Here is an 18,106-nt window from a genome sequence, read left to right on the forward strand (position 1 = left end):
GGTATACAAGGGTTAATGTAGGAGGAGTCTACAGTTGGCTGAACATGGTGAGTGCCGTTTGGGTATAGAAGGGTTAATGCAGGAGTAGTTACAGGTAGCTGAACATGGTGAGTGCTGTTTGGGTATAGAAGGGTTAATGTAGGAGTTACAGGTAGCTGAACATGGTGAGTGCTGTTTGGGTATAGAAGGGTTAATGTAGGAGGAGTTACAGGTAGCTGAACATGGTGAGTGCTGTTTGGGTATAGAAGGGTTAATGTAGGAGGAGTCTACAGGTAGCTGAACATGGTGAGTGCTGTTTGGGTATAGAAGGGTTAATGTAGGAGGAGTCTACAGGTAGCTGAACATGGTGAGTGCTGTTTGGGTATAGAAGGGTTAATGTAGGAGGAGTCTACAGGTAGCTGAACATGGTGAGTGCTGTTTGGGTATAGAAGGGTTAATGTAGGAGGAGTCTACAGGTAGCTGAACATGGTGAGTGCCGTTTAGGTATATTAACCCCATGCACTCAGGATGGTTAACCCTTGCTGTGCCAGAGCCCTGCAGAGTTTGCCCTTTGCATGACAGGTAGCTGAACATGGTGAGTGCTGTTTGGGTATAGAAGGGTTAATGTAGGAGGAGTTACAGGTAGCTGAACATGGTGTGTGCCGTTTGGATATAGAAGGGTTAATGTAGGAGGAGGCAACAGGTAGCTGAACATGGTGAGTGCCGTTTGGGTATAGAAGGGTTAATGTAGGAGGAGTCTACAGGTAGCTGAACATGGTGAGTGCTGTTTGGGTATAGAAGGGTTAATGTAGGAGGAGTTACAGGTAGCTGAACATGGTGAGTGCCGTTTGGGTATACAAGGATTAATGTAGGAGGAGTCTACAGGTAGCTATACATGGTGAGTGCCGTTTGGGTATAGAAGGGTTAATGTAGGAGGAGTATACAGTTGGCTGAACATGGTAAGTGCTTTTTGGGTTTAGAAGGGTTAATGTAGGAGGAGGCAACAGGTAGCTGAACATGGTGAGTGCCGTTTGGGTATAGAAGGGTTAATGTAGGAGGAGTATACAGTTGGCTGAACATGGTAAGTGCTTTTTGGGTATAGAAGGGTTAATGTAGGAGGAGGCAACAGGTAGCTGAACATGGTGAGTGCCGTTTGGGTATACAAGGGTTAATGTAGGAGGAGTCTACAGTTGGCTGAACATGGTGAGTGCCGTTTTGGTATAGAAGGGTTAATGCAGGAGGAGTATACAGGTAGCTGAACATGGTGAGTGCTGTTTGGGTATAGAAGGGTTAATGTAGGAGGAGTTACAGGTAGCTGAACATGGTGAGTGCTGTTTGGGTATAGAAGGGTTAATGTAGGAGGAGTTACAGGTAGCTGAACATGGTGAGTGCCGTTTGGATATAGAAGGGTTAATGTAGGAGGAGGCAACAGGTAGCTGAACATGGTGAGTGCCGTTTGGGTATAGAAGGGTTAATGTAGGAGGAGTATACAGTTGGCTGAACATGGTAAGTGCTTTTTGGGTATAGAAGGGTTAATGTAGGAGGAGGCAACAGGTAGCTGAACATGGTGAGTGCCGTTTGGGTATACAAGGGTTAATGTAGGAGGAGTCTACAGTTGGCTGAACATGGTGAGTGCCGTTTGGGTATAGAAGGGTTAATGCAGGAGTAGTTACAGGTAGCTGAACATGGTGAGTGCTGTTTGGGTATAGAAGGGTTAATGTAGGAGTTACAGGTAGCTGAACATGGTGAGTGCTGTTTGGGTATAGAAGGGTTAATGTAGGAGGAGTTACAGGTAGCTGAACATGGTGAGTGCTGTTTGGGTATAGAAGGGTTAATGCAGGAGGAGTCTACAGGTAGCTGAACATGGTGAGTGCTGTTTGGGTATAGAAGGGTTAATGTAGGAGGAGTCTACAGGTAGCTGAACATGGTGAGTGCTGTTTGGGTATAGAAGGGTTAATGTAGGAGGAGTCTACAGGTAGCTGAACATGGTGAGTGCTGTTTGGGTATAGAAGGGTTAATGTAGGAGGAGTCTACAGGTAGCTGAACATGGTGAGTGCCGTTTAGGTATATTAACCCCATGCACTCAGGATGGTTAACCCTTGCTGTGCCAGAGCCCTGCAGAGTTTGCCCTTTGCATGACAGGTAGCTGAACATGGTGAGTGCTGTTTGGGTATAGAAGGGTTAATGTAGGAGGAGTTACAGGTAGCTGAACATGGTGTGTGCCGTTTGGATATAGAAGGGTTAATGTAGGAGGAGGCAACAGGTAGCTGAACATGGTGAGTGCCGTTTGGGTATAGAAGGGTTAATGTAGGAGGAGTCTACAGGTAGCTAAACATAGTGAGTGCTGTTTGGGTATAGAAGGGTTAATGTAGGAGGAGTTACAGGTAGCTGAACATGGTGAGTGCTGTTTGGGTATAGAAGGGTTAATGTAGGAGGAGTTACAGGTAGCTGAACATGGTGAGTGCCGTTTAGGTATATTAACCCCATGCACTCAGGATGGTTAACCCTTGCTGTGCCAGAGCCCTGCAGAGTTTGCCCTTTGCATGACAGGTAGCTGAACATGGTGAGTGCTGTTTGGGTATAGAAGGGTTAATGTAGGAGGAGTTACAGGTAGCTGAACATGGTGTGTGCCGTTTGGATATAGAAGGGTTAATGTAGGAGGAGGCAACAGGTAGCTGAACATGGTGAGTGCCGTTTGGGTATAGAAGGGTTAATGTAGGAGGAGTTACAGGTGGCTGAACATGGTGAGTGCTGTTTGGGTATAGAAGGGTTAATGTAGGAGGAGTCTACAGGTAGCTGAACATGGTGAGTGCCGTTTAGGTATATTAACCCCATGCACTCAGGATGGTTAACCCTTGCTGTGCCAGAGCCCTGCAGAGTTTGCCCCTTTGCATGATGGATTCTGCTCACGTTCGGGCGCCTGTCTCCCCCCCCCCCCTCTCATTCTGATCAATTTTCTGATTAGCTGGGAGGCTGGCGGCTCCGTGTATCTATTTTATCTCTCTCCGGGCAGCGGCGCAGCGTGGGGGCAGGGAGGGAGCGGCCGGTGCCAACAACTGCACTACTACCCATGCCAGCCTGGCACTCACACACTTGTACACTCACTGGCACCCTCATACTCACTGGCACCCTCATACTCACTGGCACCCTCATACTCACTGGCACCCTCATACTCACTGGCACCCACATACTCACTGGCACCCTCATACTCACTGGCACCCTCATACTCACTGGCACCCACATACTCACTGGCACCCACATACTCACTGGCACCCACATACTCACTGGCACCCTCATACTCACTCACTGGCACCCTCATACTCACTGGCACCCTCATACTCACTGGCACCCTCATACTCACTGGCACCCACATACTCACTGGCACCCACATACTCACTGGCACCCTCATACTCACTGGCACCCTCATACTCACTGGCACCCACATACTCACTGGCACCCTCATACTCACTGGCACCCTCATACTCACTGGCACCCACATACTCACTGGCACCCTCATACTCACTCACTGGCACCCTCATACTCACTCACTGGCACCCTCATACTCACTCACTGGCACCCACATACTCACTCACTGGCACCCACATACTCACTGGCACCCTCATACTCACTGGCACCCTCATACTCACTGGCACCCTCATACTCACTGGCACCCACATACTCACTGGCACCCTCATACTCACTGGCACCCACATACTCACTGGCACCCTCATACTCACTGGCACCCTCATACTCACTGGCACCCACATACTCACTGGCACCCTCATACTCACTGGCACCCTCATACTCACTGGCACCCTCATACTCACTCACTGGCACCCTCATACTCACTGGCACCCTCATACTCACTCACTGGCACCCTCATACTCACTGGCACCCACATACTCACAGGCACCCTCATACTCACTGGCACCCTCATACTCACTGGCACCCACATACTCACTGGCACCCTCATACTCACTGGCACCCACATACTCACTGGCACCCACATACTTACTGGCACCCTCATACTCACTGGCACCCTCATACTCACTGGCACCCTCATACTCACTGGCACCCACATACTCACTGGCACCCACATACTCACTGGCACCCTTATACTCACTGGCACCCTCATACTCACTGGCACCCACATACTCACTCACTTGCACCCTGATACACTGACTGTTACACAGAGGGGGTGAGTGAGAGCGGGTGCCCATGGTACAAATCACTGTGGGTGTGGGTGCCCCCCTGTGTGTAACTGTCACAGCTCCCTGCCCTCAGTCCATCACATTTGCTCTTTTCCTGACACCCCAGGAGCTGACACTCACTGCTACCCTTACCCTGACCCCTAGACACAGGGAGGAGTTGGCAGGAATCCCTGGCGTCTGACTGGCTGTTCCTACACACTGTGCCAATTGGCCCAGTCCCAGTGCCCGACACTCACTCCTCATAGAAATGTCCGCTGCCGGCGGCGCAGTGTTTGGGCTGGAACCACTGGCACGGAACCAGCGTCAGTCATGGGAATTCACCCCCAGCTGTCTGTAAGGGTTTATATTGGGGGGCACATGGGGGGGGCTCCTATAATATATAACAGGGTATCCCCTTTATTCCTATACTGGGCCAGGTGGGGTTCATTGATGGGAGTGTAACTGAGTGAGTAAGTGGGTAGGTGTGTAGGGGTGAGTGAGTGTATGTATGAGTGAGTGAGTGTATTGGTGAGTGTATGAGTGAGTGTATGAGTGAGTGAGTGTATGGGTGAGTGTATGAGTGAGTGTATGGGTGAGTGTATGAGTGAGTGAGTGTATGGGTGAGTGTATGAGTGAGTGGGTGAGTGTATAGGTGGGTGGGTGAGTGTATGGGTGGGTGAGTGTATGGGTGGGTGTATGGATGAGTATGAGTGAGTGGGTGAGTGTATAGGTGGGTGAGTGTATGGGTGGGTGTATGGATGAGTATGAGTGAGTGGGTGAGTGTATAGGTGGGTGAGTGTATGGGTGGGTGGGTGTATGGGTGAGTGAGTATGAGTGAGTGGGTGAGTGTATGGGTGGGTGTATGGGTGAGTGAGTATGAGTGAGTGAGTGTATGGGTGAGTGTATGGGTGGGTGAGTGTATGGGTGGGTGGGTGTATGGGTGAGTGAGTATGAGTGAGTGAGTGTATGGGTGAGTGTATGGGTGGGTGGGTGTATGGGTGAGTGAGTATGAGTGAGTGAGTGTATGGGTGAGTGTATGGGTGGGTGAGTGTATGGGTGGGTGAGTGAGTGTATGGGTGAGTGTATGGGTGGGTGAGTGTATGGGTGGGTGGGTGTATGGGTGAGTGAGTATGAGTGAGTGAGTGTATGGGTGAGTGTATGGGTGGGTGAGTGTATGGGTGAGTGAGTATGAGTGAGTGGGTGAGTGTATGGGTGGGTGGGTGTATGGGTGAGTGAGTATGAGTGTATGGGTGAGTGTATGGGTGGGTGGGTGTATGGGTGAGTGAGTGTATGGGTGAGTGTATGGTGGGTGAGTGTATGGGTGGGTGGGTGTATGGGTGAGTGTATGGGTGGGTGAGTGTATGGTGGGTGGGGTATGGGTGAGTGAGTATGAGTGAGTGAGTGTATGGGTGGGTGAGTGTATGGGTGGGTGGGTGTATGGGTGAGTGAGTATGAGTGAGTGAGTGTATGGGTGAGTGTATGGGTGGGTGAGTGTATGGGTGGGTGGGTGTATGGGTGAGTGAGTATGAGTGAGTGGGTGAGTGTATGGGTGGGTGGGGTGTATGGGTGAGTGAGTATGAGTGAGTGAGTGTATGGGTGGGTGAGTGTATGGGTGGGTGGGTGTATGGGTGAGTGAGTATGAGTGAGTGGGTGAGTGTATGGGTGGGTGGGTGTGTAAGTGGGTCGGGGGGTGGGTACATGAGTGTTGCAGAGGGAAACAAGGTGCCCCCCCCACACACTGATTGGAATCTCCTGGCTCTCACACACGCCCGACTGTCAGACTGCCCCCCCCATACATTTGGCGGCTGCCAGTTGCACAGAGGAGGGAGGCGGAGAGAGGGCTGGGGGGGCCCAGGGAGCGTTGAGGAAAGGGAGAGGCTCCCCCACACACACACTGACAGGATAACGGGACTGGAACTCCGGGGGACAAGGTCCTGCTAGAGCCCACGATGGATCCGTTGGACCCCCCTAACCAGGAGGCAAATTAGTGGGACAGAGCCCCCCACTCTTTCCCTTGGGCTCAGTCACTGGGGGGGGGATGTGGGCTGCGCATAGGGAGCTGCTGTAGGGGCCACACGGGCTGCGCAGGGGATGGCCGCCTTGGCAAGCTCTCTGATTCGCCAGAAGCGAGAGGTGAGGGAATCGGTTGGACCTCGCCCCGTGCCCCCCCAAAGGAAAGTCTGCCCCCGAGGAACCAAGTCTCTGTGTCAGAAACAACTTCTCATCCTGGTCTCCAAGGTCCGGCTCTGTGGGGCCCAACTAGGGACACAAGAGAAGGACTCCGGTGAGTGCTGGGGCTTAGTGAGTGAGTGTTGTCTGTGAGTGTGAGTGAGTGCAAGTTACTGGAACCTCCTGCTGTACTTCCCCCCATTCACACCTAATTTCTAGGTCACCACCCCTCCATGACAGACCCCCAATCCTCCGCTCCTCCGTTACTGACCCCCCAACTTACTGTTACTGCACAGTTACCCTTTGCTGCTTTCCCATCATCCCCAGTGGTTCTTTGCTCAACCAACACCTTCCGTTGTGCCACTCGCTTTGTGCCATCGGCTTCTCTGTGCCACTCAGTGTCCCTGCTTCTCCCCTGCTGTCCCTCCCCCACCCCAAGAAGTGCCATTGCCTCTCCCCCTCGGGCTGCCCCTTCCATCCCCCCCCCCCCCCCCAGCGCTGTCTGTATAATGGATTGAAGTGCTCGCTCCCATGGGATCTAAACATGAAAGAAAGGAGGTCACGGGCATTCGGAAGGAGAAAGAGACAGAATGATTAAAAAGTTCTAGAGGGAGAAGAGGAAAAGGGTTGTGATTGTATTGAAGGGGTTAAGGTACGAGCATTAATATCCCTCTCCCCGCCCCCCCCCCCCCCCATCTTCCTATGTTTTACCCCCTTTCCCTCCAATCCGTCCCATAGAGCCTCAGCTGAAAGGCATTATCACTCGCTTGCTCAGTAGAGTTGGATTTTATCTTCAACTTCTCCCAGATGGAACCATCCAAGGTTCAAAAGAAGAGGGAAACCCATACAGTGAGTATAAACCAAGACCAAACTCAACTCAAACACATGGAGCTTCTCATTCTTTTAGCCTGTTCTCACAGACATAGACCAGAGAGGTTGGTCACAATCTCAATATTAGAACAACCTAGACTAAACCCAACGGGTTGATCATCTCATCTTCTACACTGCAGCATGATGGTCTGTTGAGACCCACCTAGAGCCAGAAAAGAGGCGCTGTTCAGAATATCTAATTGAAAGCCAAAGGGGGTAACAATGACCTAGAACCACCTAGACTTAGAGGTAGATATAGACATGAAAGGTTGGCCACAATCTTCAATATTCAAAAGTCAATATTAGAACAACCTAAACTGTACTCAACAGGCTGGTCATCTGATCTCCTGCACTCCAGTATGGGGGCTCGACAATAGAGGTAGACATGAGAGGTTGGTCACAATCTTCGAAAGTCAGTATTAGAACAACCTAGACTAAACCCAGGGGGTTGGTCATCTGATTTTCTACAATTCAATGGGGGCTTGTTAAGAACCACTTGAAATCAGAAAAGAGGCCCTGTTCATAAAATCCAGGTGAAAACCCAAGGAGGTCACAATCTCCTAGAACCACCTCGACTTAGAGGTAGACATAGACATTAAAGGTGGGTCACAATCTCCTAAAGTCAATATTAGAACAACCTAGACTTTACTTACCGGGTTGGTCATCTCACCACCTGCACTCCAGTATGGGGGCTCGACAAGAACCACCTAGAGTCAGAAAATCTAATTGAAACCCCCAGGGGGGGTCACAATGTCCTAGAACCACCTAGACTTAAAGGTAGACATGAGAGGTTGGTCACAATCTTCGAAAGTCAATATTAGAACAACCTCGACTAAACCCAGGGGGTTGGTCATATGATCTGCTACACTCCAGTATGGGGGCTTGTAAAGAACCACCTACAGTCAGAAAAGAAGTCCTGTTCAGAAAATCTAATTGAAACCCCAGGGGGTTACAAGGTCCTAGAACCATCTAGATTTAAAGTGGCCATACATGGGCAGATTTCAGCTCCCAATTTGAGTCCTTCAGGCTGATTTGGCAGCTTATCTGCCCGTGTATGTGCACCCCCAATGGTTCTACCTGACCAATATCTGGCCTAAAATTGGGCAGGTATGATTTTACCATTGGATCAGGAAATGCATCAGTAGATGTGGCCCGATGACCCATATACGTGCCATTTTAATGAGAACATTTGGCCCTAGGGCCAAACAATTGAATTAGCACTGTGGGTGGGCATATCGACAGACGATCCACTCATATGCCCACCTCACCAAACAAGCAGATCATAGGTGTATGGCCACCTTTAGAGGTAGACATGAGAGGTTGGTCACGATGTTCAAGTCAATATTAGAGTAACCTAGACTAAACCAAAGGGGTTGGTTATCTCATCTCCTGGTCTTATGGTCATCTCAGGTATGGGGCTTGTTAAGAACCACCGTTCATTAAATCTAATTGAAACCCCCAAGGGGGGCTGCGATGTCCTACCCTGAAGAGCAATAGTCTGGTGCCAACCATGTAGATACAAGGGCAAGGGCCCAGTGAGCACCCTAGTTGCCAGGGGAGACAAGGCTTTAGGGCATTTAGCCTGGAGATGAGCAGATGAACCCTCAAAATAGCACAGAACCCCTTAATCTCTCACAGGATGAAATTGGACCAAAACACAAAGTGACGTCCCAGCTCAATTACTCATAAAACTGGAGCAGAAATAGGTTGGGAAATAATTAGATTTTATCTCAGGCAGGTCAGGCTGGAAGAACTGAAATTAAATTCTAGAATTAATTCCAACCGCACTCACCCACAGGGCAGGGGTTCTGCCTCGTGCAATCAGGACCCCAATATTCTGCCCCAGCTCTATATGCCTTGGGCCTCCATTCCTAACCAGATTAATGCCATTTACTAGATTAAAACACAGAAAACTAGAAGGAAAGGAGAACTCCCTCCCCAAGAGGCTAGGATGGAAATGGAACCCCCTCTTACACAGACTAGAAGATACAGAAAACTCCCTTCCCAAGAGGCTAGAAGGGAAAGGGAACCCCCTTTTACACAGACTAGAAGATAAGGAGAACTCCCTCCCCAAGAGGCTAGAAGAGGAAGGGAACCCCCTCTTACACATACTAGAAGATAAGGAGAACTCCCTCCCCAAGAGGCTAGAAGGGAAAGGGAACCCCCTCTTACACAGACTAGAAGATAAGGAGAACTCCCTCCCCAAGAGGCTAGAAGAGGAAGGGAACCCCCTCTCACACAGACTAGAAGATAAGGAGAACTCCCTCCCCAAGAGGCTAGAAGAGGAAGGGAACCCCCTCTTACACAGAATAGAAGATAAGGAGAACTCCCTCCCCAAGAGGCTAGAAGGGAAAGGGAACCCCCTCTTACACAGACTAGAAGATAAGGAGAACTCCTTCCCCAAGAGGCTAGAAGGGAAAGGGAACCCCCTCTTACACAGAATAGAAGATAAGGAGAACTCCCTCCCCAAGAGGCTAGAAGGGAAAGGGAACCCCCTCTTACACAGAATAGAAGATAAGGAGAACTCCCTCCCCAAGAGGCTAGAAGGGTAAGGGAACCCCCTCTTACACAGAATAGAAGATAAGGAAAACTCCCTCCCCAAGAGGCTAGAAGAGGAAGGGAACCCCCAGTTACACAGACTAGAAGATAAGGAGAACCCTCCCACAGAGACTAGAACATAAGAACCCCTGTTGCTACAGAGAATAGCAGGTAGGAAGGACTCCCCCTCCCAAAGATAATAAAGGTAACTGGGACAAGATTAAGTGGGGCAGCTGCAGAACATGAAAAACACGACAATAAAACAAAAACACAACAATAAACTGATTGTTGTTGGACGCAGAGACCCCATTTACCCCTCCGCACTTTCTCCCCCCTCTTTATTTCTCTTTCTCTTCAACTGCCACCTCTGACCCCTGCCTCCTGCTGCCGCCCCCCTCCCTTCTCTCCTTGTCTGTCTCTGCAGCGCTCTTCAATGTCATCCCGGTGGGTCTGCGCGTGGTGGCCATTCAGAGCTCAGCTTGTGGTCAGTACGTGGCAATGAATTCCGAAGGTCACCTGTACAGCTCCGTAAGCTCTTCCTCTTCTTCTCAATCCAACACAGCACATCCTCCTTCCCCCTCTCCCAATTTCACCTAGAAATACCCCCTTAGTCCCTCCTCCTTAAGTGTTAATGCACATTTACCCCTCTGTTACCCGTTCTAATCTAGTACTGCCACTTCTACCCTTATCCACAACCTGCCCACTGCTCCCTCCATCCCTCCATCCAACCCTGCACCATCTTCCTCCCTTCTATAATATCTACCGACCCACCCTAGATATCTTCCCTTCTATCCCACCCTAGAGATATCAGGAGAGCTGCCCAGTGGTGCCCCCTACCCTTCGTGTAAATAAATCAGGGGAGGAGTGAAAGCTTTGGGTATAAGATATTGGGGAAAGGAATGTAGAACCTAGAACCTGGGGTGGGGAAGCCACTATTAGGGGCAGATTTAAATTCAAGTGCTGTAGCCTAAAGCTCTACTGAGTGTAAGTCACCAGTGACACCCCACAAAGTACAGCAGTGATCCCCAACAAGTGGCTCGGGGGGCAATATGTTTATCACCAACCCCTTGGATGTTGCTCCCAGTGGCCCCAAAACAGGACCTGCTATAACCTGCCAGTCCAATTAGGGGCTACCAGTAGCCAATCACAGCCCCCAGGAATGTTTGGCATGCTTGTGTTGCTTCCCAAATGACTGTGACTTAGGGTTAAAATATGTTGGGGATCCCAGGTCTAGGGACCCAGACTGAGGTAAGTGCTGAGACCCTGTAGTGAAAGAGCTAAAATGACTATGGGCTTAAAGGTTCCATGATGCTTTGCTGCACTCAATTCCCACATTTGATCCAATAGAAAGGTCACTTACCTCTTAAAGAACCTCTGGTGCCAAAGTGGTGAGTTACCCCCTTGCTCTCTCTCTTGTAGCCCCACTTCACCGCCGAGTGTCAGTTTAAAGAGAGCGTCTTTGAGAATTACTTTGTCACCTACTCCTCCACCCTCTACCGCCAGCGGAGCTCCGGCCGGTGCTGGTACCTGGGCATATATAAAGATGGCCGAGCCATGGAGGGCAATAGGGTGAAGAGGCACCGCCCTGCGGCTCACTTTCTGCCCAAGCTCAGTGAAGGTGAGAAAATATGGGGCATCTGTGCAGTGGGAAGTGGGAAGGAGATTTGTAAAAACCTCTAATTCTGTATCTTGTGTTACCCTGTCCCCAAATTCCCCCTCGATTGTTTCTCTAAACCCCTTTCAACTCCATCTTCCTCCTCATCTACTTCCTCTTCCTGCTCTCATGAATCTACTCTTCCTCCCTTCCTTACCCCTGATGTCTCTCTTATCTTCCTCTCCTTTCTACCCGCCATCTTTTCTTCTTCATTCTCACCTTCCTCACCCTTCTACCCGCCATCTTTACGTCTTCATTCTCACCTTCCTCACCCTTCTACCCTGCCATCTTTACTTCTTGATTCCCACCTTCCTCACCCTTCTACCCGCCATCTTTACTTCTTTATTCTCACCTTCCTCACTTTTGTACCCCGCCATCTTTACTTCTTCATTCTCACCTTCCTCACCCTTCTACCCCGCCATCTTTACTTCTTCATTCCCACCTTCTTCACTTTTGTACCCCACCATCTTTACTTCTTCATTCTCACCTTCCTCACTTTTGTACCCCGCCATCTTTACTTCTTCATTCTCACCTTCCTCACCCTTCTACCCCGCCATCTTTACTTCTTTATTCTCACCTTCTTCACTTTTGTACCCTGCCATCTTTACTTCTTCATTCTCACCTTCCTCACTTTTGTACCCCGCCATCTTTACTTCTTCATTCTCACCTTCCTCACCCTTCTACCCCGCCATCTTTACTTCTTCATTCCCACCTTCCTCACTTTTGTACCCCGCCATCTTTACTTCTTCATTCTCACCTTCCTCACCCTTCTACCCCGCCATCTTTACTTCTTCCTTCTCACCCCTCTACCCCGCTATCTTAACTTCTTCATTCTCACCTTCCTCACCCTTCTACCCGCCATCTTTTCTTCTTCATTCTCACCTTCCTCACCCTTCTACCCTGCCATCTTTACGTCTTCATTCTCACCTTCCTCACCCTTCTACCCCGCCATCTTTACTTCTTCATTCTCACCTTCCTCACCCTTCTACCCGCCATCTTTTCTTCTTCATTCTCACCTCCTCACCCTTCTACCCTGCCATCTTTACGTCTTCATTCTCACCTTCCTCACCCTTCTACCCCGCCATCTTTACGTCTTCATTCTCACCTTCCTCACCCTTCTACCCCGCCATCTTTACGTCTTCATTCTCACCTTCCTCACCCTTCTACCCCACCATCTTTACTTCTTTATTCTCACCTTCCTCACCCTTCTACCCCACCATCTTTACTTCTTTATTCTCACCTTCCTCACCCTTCTACCCGCCATCTTTACGTCTTCATTCCCACCTTCCTCACCCTTCTACCCCGCCATCTTTACTTCTTTATTCTCACCTTCCTCACCCTTCTACCCGCCATCTTTACGTCTTCATTCTCACCTTCCTCACCCTTCTACCCCGCCATCTTTACGTCTTCATTCTCACCTTCCTCACCCTTCTACCCCACCATCTTTACTTCTTTATTCTCACTTTCCTCACCCTTCTACCCCACCATCTTCTTCATTCTCACCTTCCTCACCCTTCTACCCCGCCATCTTACTTCTTCATTCTCACCTTCCTCACCCTTCTACCCCGCCATCTTTACTTCTTCATTCTCACCTTCCTCACCCTTCCACTCCACCATCTTTAATTCTTCATTCTGACCTTCATCACCCTTCCAACCCGCCATCTTTATTTCTTCATTCTCACCTTCCTCACCCTTTCACCCCGCCATCTTTACTTCTTCATTCTCACCTTCTTCTCCCTTCTACCCCACCATCTTCTTCATTCTCAATATCCAACAAAATTCTCTTCCTTAATCTCTGCCTTTGCATTACATTTGCACCTCTCCCAACTGCTCATTCTCATTTGCCTCCCCTTGCCGCTGTGCCCTTCTGCTTCCCTCTCACATTCTCCAACACCCCCCAATCTGTGCCTGCCCCCCTGACTTCTCTTACAGTTGCACTTTATAAAGAACCCTCTTTACATGATGTGGTTAAAGCATCTCCAAAAAGAAGACTGACCCCAAAACCCAGCGCCAGGCTCAGGGGGGCACGGTGAAGAGGGCATGAAAGAAGGTGAAGGCCAGAATATACACCAGTAACCACCAGGATGAGAATGGGGAGGATGCAGGACTTGCTGATGAGACTGAGATCCATGGAGAAGTAAATGTGCCATATTGGGGAAGGACTTTAGGTATAAAGACTGAATGTGGTTAATGGCGGAGACCTTGGCTTTGTGCTTATCTCTTTCTTTCAAACCTTCTCTGAGAATTTTAAGATCAGATCCCACTAGCACTGGACCTGCCTCTGGCGCTGACATGGACCAATGTGGCACCCATAGGGCTTCTTCTGCTCCCTCCTCTTGGCCTTGTACTTGGGAATCAGAACTTTACCTCTTGGACTGAAACAACCTCCACAGACTTGCATTGTGGGACATCTCATGGAACTTGAGACTATACCTCTAGGACTGATACACCTTACCCAGACTTGCATTGTGGGACATCTCATGGAACTTGGGACTATACCTCTAGGACTGATACACCTTACCCAGACTTGCATTGTGGGACATCTCATGGAACTTGGGACTATACCTCTAGGACTGATACACCTTACCCAGACTTGCATTGTGGGACATCTCATGGAACTTGGGACTATACCTCTAGGACTGATACACCTTACACAGACTTGCATTGTGGGAAAACTTATGAAACTTTGGAATCTACCTTTAGGACTGCATTGGGGGAAACTAAAGGAACTTGGGAGATTACCTTTGGGAACTATACAACTTACATAGAGGTGCATCATGGGAAAACTTATAGAACTTGGGGGTTATCCTCTAGGATTGCTACTGTTTACAAAAACTTGAATTGTTGGGGGAAAATGAAAGAATTTTGGATTCTTCCTCTTGGACTAATACACCTCACACAGAGTTGCATCATGGGAAGTCAAGGAACATGGAAGTCAACTTAGACAGAGTTGCATCATGGGAAATTCAAGGAACATGGGAAACAACTTAGACAGAGTTGCATCATGGGAAATTCAAGGAACATGGGAAACAACTTAGACAGAGTTGCATCATGGGAAACTAAAGGAACATGGGAGTCAACTTACACAGAGTTGCATCATGGGAAAGTCAAGGAACATGGGAGTCAATTAGACAGATTGCATCATGGGAAAGTCAAGGAACATGGGAGTCAACTTAGACAGAGTTGCATCATGGGAAAGTCAAGGAACATGGGAGTCAACTTACACAGAGTTGCATCATGGGAAAGTCAAGGAACATGGGAGTCAATTAGACAGATTGCATCATGGGAAAGTCAAGGAACATGGGAGTCAACTTAGAGTTGCATCATGGGAAAGTCAAGGAACATGGGAGTCAACTTACACAGAGTTGCATCATGGGAAAGTCAAGGATCATGGGAGACTCTCTTGGCCCAATACTTACACAGAGGAACCCTCACGAAACTTGGGACTATACCTCTAGGACTGATACAATGTATGTAACTTTGTACCCCTCCAATGAATTCAGGGAAGTCTGAGCTTCAGCCCTAGGACAGTGCCCGGTGGGACGATGGACTTTACCTCTAGGACTTTATTGTGACGTTTGTTGGATTTATATCTGTACCTCAAGGAATCAGGAGCCCCTATGTGCCAGGTTTGGGGACCCCTGCCTATATCTATATATAAATATACCCTTATGTTACTATGCATCTAATGATATATAGAGACAAGCCCTGGGGCATCAGCATTTACCCCTAGAGATAGATAAAGCAATAATGATTCTGTACTGTGTTTCTACCCCAGCCATATGGGGAGGGGGGCAAATATCAATATCCGTGTATATTTATATAGTGATGGGAACATATATAACCGTTGCACCCTCTAATCCTTGTGCTTCCACGCAGGATCTTTGTAGCCAATAAATGCCCCAATCAGCGGGGGCAGGACAGCCGGGAAATTCTTCCTTTAAAGGGGAAGTAAAACGTAGGGTCCTTTTAGCCTATTAAACTAAGGGCTGCGCCGTCATTTCATTTCAACCACCAAACCTTTGGGGGCGCTGTTCTGCACAGCCCTGGGGGGAAGCACTAGCAGTTGGCCACCTCTGGTGAGAAATGGTACTGCAACTAATAATCTATAAATGCATTTCTAGAAGTGCCCCCCAGAGGCCGCATTTACCCCATCACTTCTAGCAACAGGAATCTGATTGGCCATGTAGCCGAACAGCTCAGTGTAACTCGCGGAGCAATAACCCCACACTGTGAGTGAGCATGCCCAGTTAGCCACTTGGCCGCCCAGGTTATAGGTCTGTAAGAGCGGAATGTGCTGATACCCCCCCAGGCCAATAAGCAGCACCAGCATAACCCAAGGGAAGTGGGAGTAGAATCAGCACATCTTATTGGACTGTGAAGGATGATGGGAGATGTAGTCCAAGAGCAGCTGCTAGGCCTCGGCTTGGTGTAAAGGGCAAGTAACCCGTATTACATGGCACGGGAAACGCCTCACCATCTCATCTTTGTCCCCTCTATAGACCCCCCATGGATACTCCCAGCATGCTCAGGGGTCGCCACAATGTTCAGCCTGATAGGAAATGTTCTGAGCCACGTTTATCAGAACCAGATCCGATTGGCACCTCAATAAAGATACAATTTCATTATATAAACCACTCGGGGGCGTTGTTTGTTTGGGGGAGGGGTGTAATGGTAGTGGGGGTGGGGTTGTTCTTTATTTGGCCTATAAATGCTGTACGTTGAGTTCCAGCCAGGGTGGGGGAGGAGCCTAAATAATCCATAATATTAATAGTCACTTCTGGTTGGGCCCTTTTTTATAGGTGGGCGGGGACTGAATTCTGCCCCAAATGCACTAACTGGGGGCATATCAGAACCTGCACCCTCTGGGGGTGCCCCACCCTACCCCCCAGTCCAACATGGCCGCAGTGTGAGCATCTGTGGCCTGGGGGGGCCAGGAAACAGAGAATTAACCCAAAGCGGGGGCAACATGACCCAAAGCAGGGGGGCAACATGACCCAAAGCAGGCGGGCAACATGACCCAAAGAAGGGGGGCAACATGACCAAAAGAAGTGGGGGCAACATGACCCAAAGCAGGGGGGCAACATGACCCAAAGCAGGGGGGCAACATGACCCAAAGAAGTGGGGGCAACATGACCCAAAGCAGGGGGGCAACATGACCCAAAGCAGGGGGGCAACATGACCCAAAGAAGTGGGGGCAACATGACCCAAAGAAGGGGGGCAACATGACCCAAAGAAGTGGGGGCAACATGACCCAAAGCAGGGGGGCAACATGACCCAAAGCAGGGGGGCAACATGACCCAAAGCAGGGGGGCGACATGACCCAAAGAAGTGGGGGCAACATGACCCAAAGCGCAGGGGGGCAACATGACCCAAAGAAGGGGGGCAACATGACCCAAAGAAGGGGGGCAACATGACCCAAAGAAGGGGGGCAACATGACCCAAAGCAGTGGGGCAACATGACCCAAAGCAGGGGGGCAACATGACCCAAAGAAGGGGGGCAACATGACCAAAGAAGGGGGCAACATGACCCAAAGCAGGGGGGCAACATGACCCAAAGAAGTGGGGGCAACATGACCCAAAGCAGGGGGGGCAACATGACCCAAAGCAGGGGGGCAACATGACCCAAAGAAGGGGGGCAACATGACCCAAAGAAGGGGGGCAACATGACCCAAAGCAGGGGGGCAACATGACCCAAAGAAGGGGGGCAACATGACCCAAAGAAGGGGGGCAACATGACCCAAAGCAGGGGGGCAACATGACCCAAAGAAGTGGGGGCAACATGACCCAAAGCAGGGGGGCAACATGACCCAAAGAAGTGGGGGCAACATGACCAAAAGCAGGGGGGCAACATGACCCAAAGCAGGGGGGGCAACATGACCCAAAGAAGTGGGGGCAACATGACCAAAAGCAGGGGGCAACATGACCCAAAGAAGGGGGGCAACATGACCCAAAGCAGGGGGGCAAGATGACCCAAAGAAGGGGGCACATGACCCAAAGAAGGGGGGGCAACATGACCCAAAGCAGGGGGGCAACATGACCCAAAGCAGGGGGGCAACATGACCCAAAGCAGGGGGGCAACATGACCCAAAGAAGGGGGGCAACATGACCCAAAGCAGGGGGGGCAACATGACCCAAAGCAGGGGGCAAACATGACCAAAAGCAGGGGGGCAACATGACCCAAAGCAGGGGGCAAACATGACCAAAAGCAGGGGGGCAACATGACCCAAGGCAGGAGGGCAACACACAGGGCATCCCTACCATATAACAGTATAATAATAACATTACCCACTGAAACTGGGGGCCCCTATTAATGCAGTTCTCGGGCCCCAGTGAATCTGTTTGTCCCTGCTGGGTTTGCCCCCCATGAATGCACACTAATTGCCCCTGGCTGCATCAGTCCTGTCCTTGCTGCGGGCACCCTGGCACCCCCCCAGCTGTTGGCAGGGAAACTATTGCTGCAACATGGCGGGCACCGTGCCAGGCTCCTCGGCTCCTTGGCAGGAATTGCACTCGGATCCACTGCATAAAGGTGAACCCACCCTGCCCCTCCCCCCGCCTCTCCCAGGGCTCCGAGGGGTTAATACTCTGCCCCCCCTCCCTGCCAGACTGGCGCATTACTGTGACTTTCATGGAAAGGTCTCCCGCTCTGTCAGGGGAAAACTGTCAATCAAAAGGGCAGACGAGGCTCGGCAGAGAGGAGTCA

At 50.1% G+C, this 18,106-nt stretch overlaps 1 protein-coding gene and 1 long non-coding RNA gene across 2 annotated transcripts; both read left to right on the forward strand.

The window, feature by feature from the left end:
• Positions 1-1,953: 1,953 nt before the first annotated feature.
• On the forward strand, positions 1,954-2,696 carry LOC116409857. The gene is made up of 3 exons (XR_004222120.1): positions 1,954-2,015; positions 2,122-2,423; positions 2,530-2,696. It is a non-coding gene; the product is annotated as an uncharacterized LOC116409857 (long non-coding RNA).
• Positions 2,697-5,874: 3,178 nt separating this feature from the next.
• Positions 5,875-16,034, forward strand: fgf11 (fibroblast growth factor 11). The gene is made up of 5 exons (XM_031899644.1): positions 5,875-6,453; positions 7,077-7,187; positions 10,171-10,274; positions 11,166-11,364; positions 13,333-16,034. The coding sequence occupies exons 1-5, from the start codon at positions 6,261-6,263 to the stop codon at positions 13,431-13,433; spliced, it is 708 nt and encodes a 235-aa protein (XP_031755504.1). The 5' UTR covers positions 5,875-6,260; the 3' UTR covers positions 13,434-16,034.
• Positions 16,035-18,106: the final 2,072 nt, after the last annotated feature.

The sequence above is a fragment of the Xenopus tropicalis genome, chromosome 3 (genome assembly GCF_000004195.4).
Source record: "Xenopus tropicalis strain Nigerian chromosome 3, UCB_Xtro_10.0, whole genome shotgun sequence".
Lineage (NCBI taxonomy): Eukaryota > Metazoa > Chordata > Amphibia > Anura > Pipidae > Xenopus > Xenopus tropicalis.

Coding starts and splice junctions, on each gene's coding strand:
- fgf11 (XM_031899644.1), top strand. CDS start 6,261: ATGGCCGCCTTGGCAAGCTCTCTGATTCGCCAGAAGCGAGAGGTGAGG. Junction 7,188..10,170: donor AGAAGAGGGAAACCCATACA/GTGAGTATAAAC, acceptor CTGTCTCTGCAG/CGCTCTTCAATGTCATCCCG. Junction 11,365..13,332: donor TCTGCCCAAGCTCAGTGAAG/GTGAGAAAATAT, acceptor CTTCTCTTACAG/TTGCACTTTATAAAGAACCC.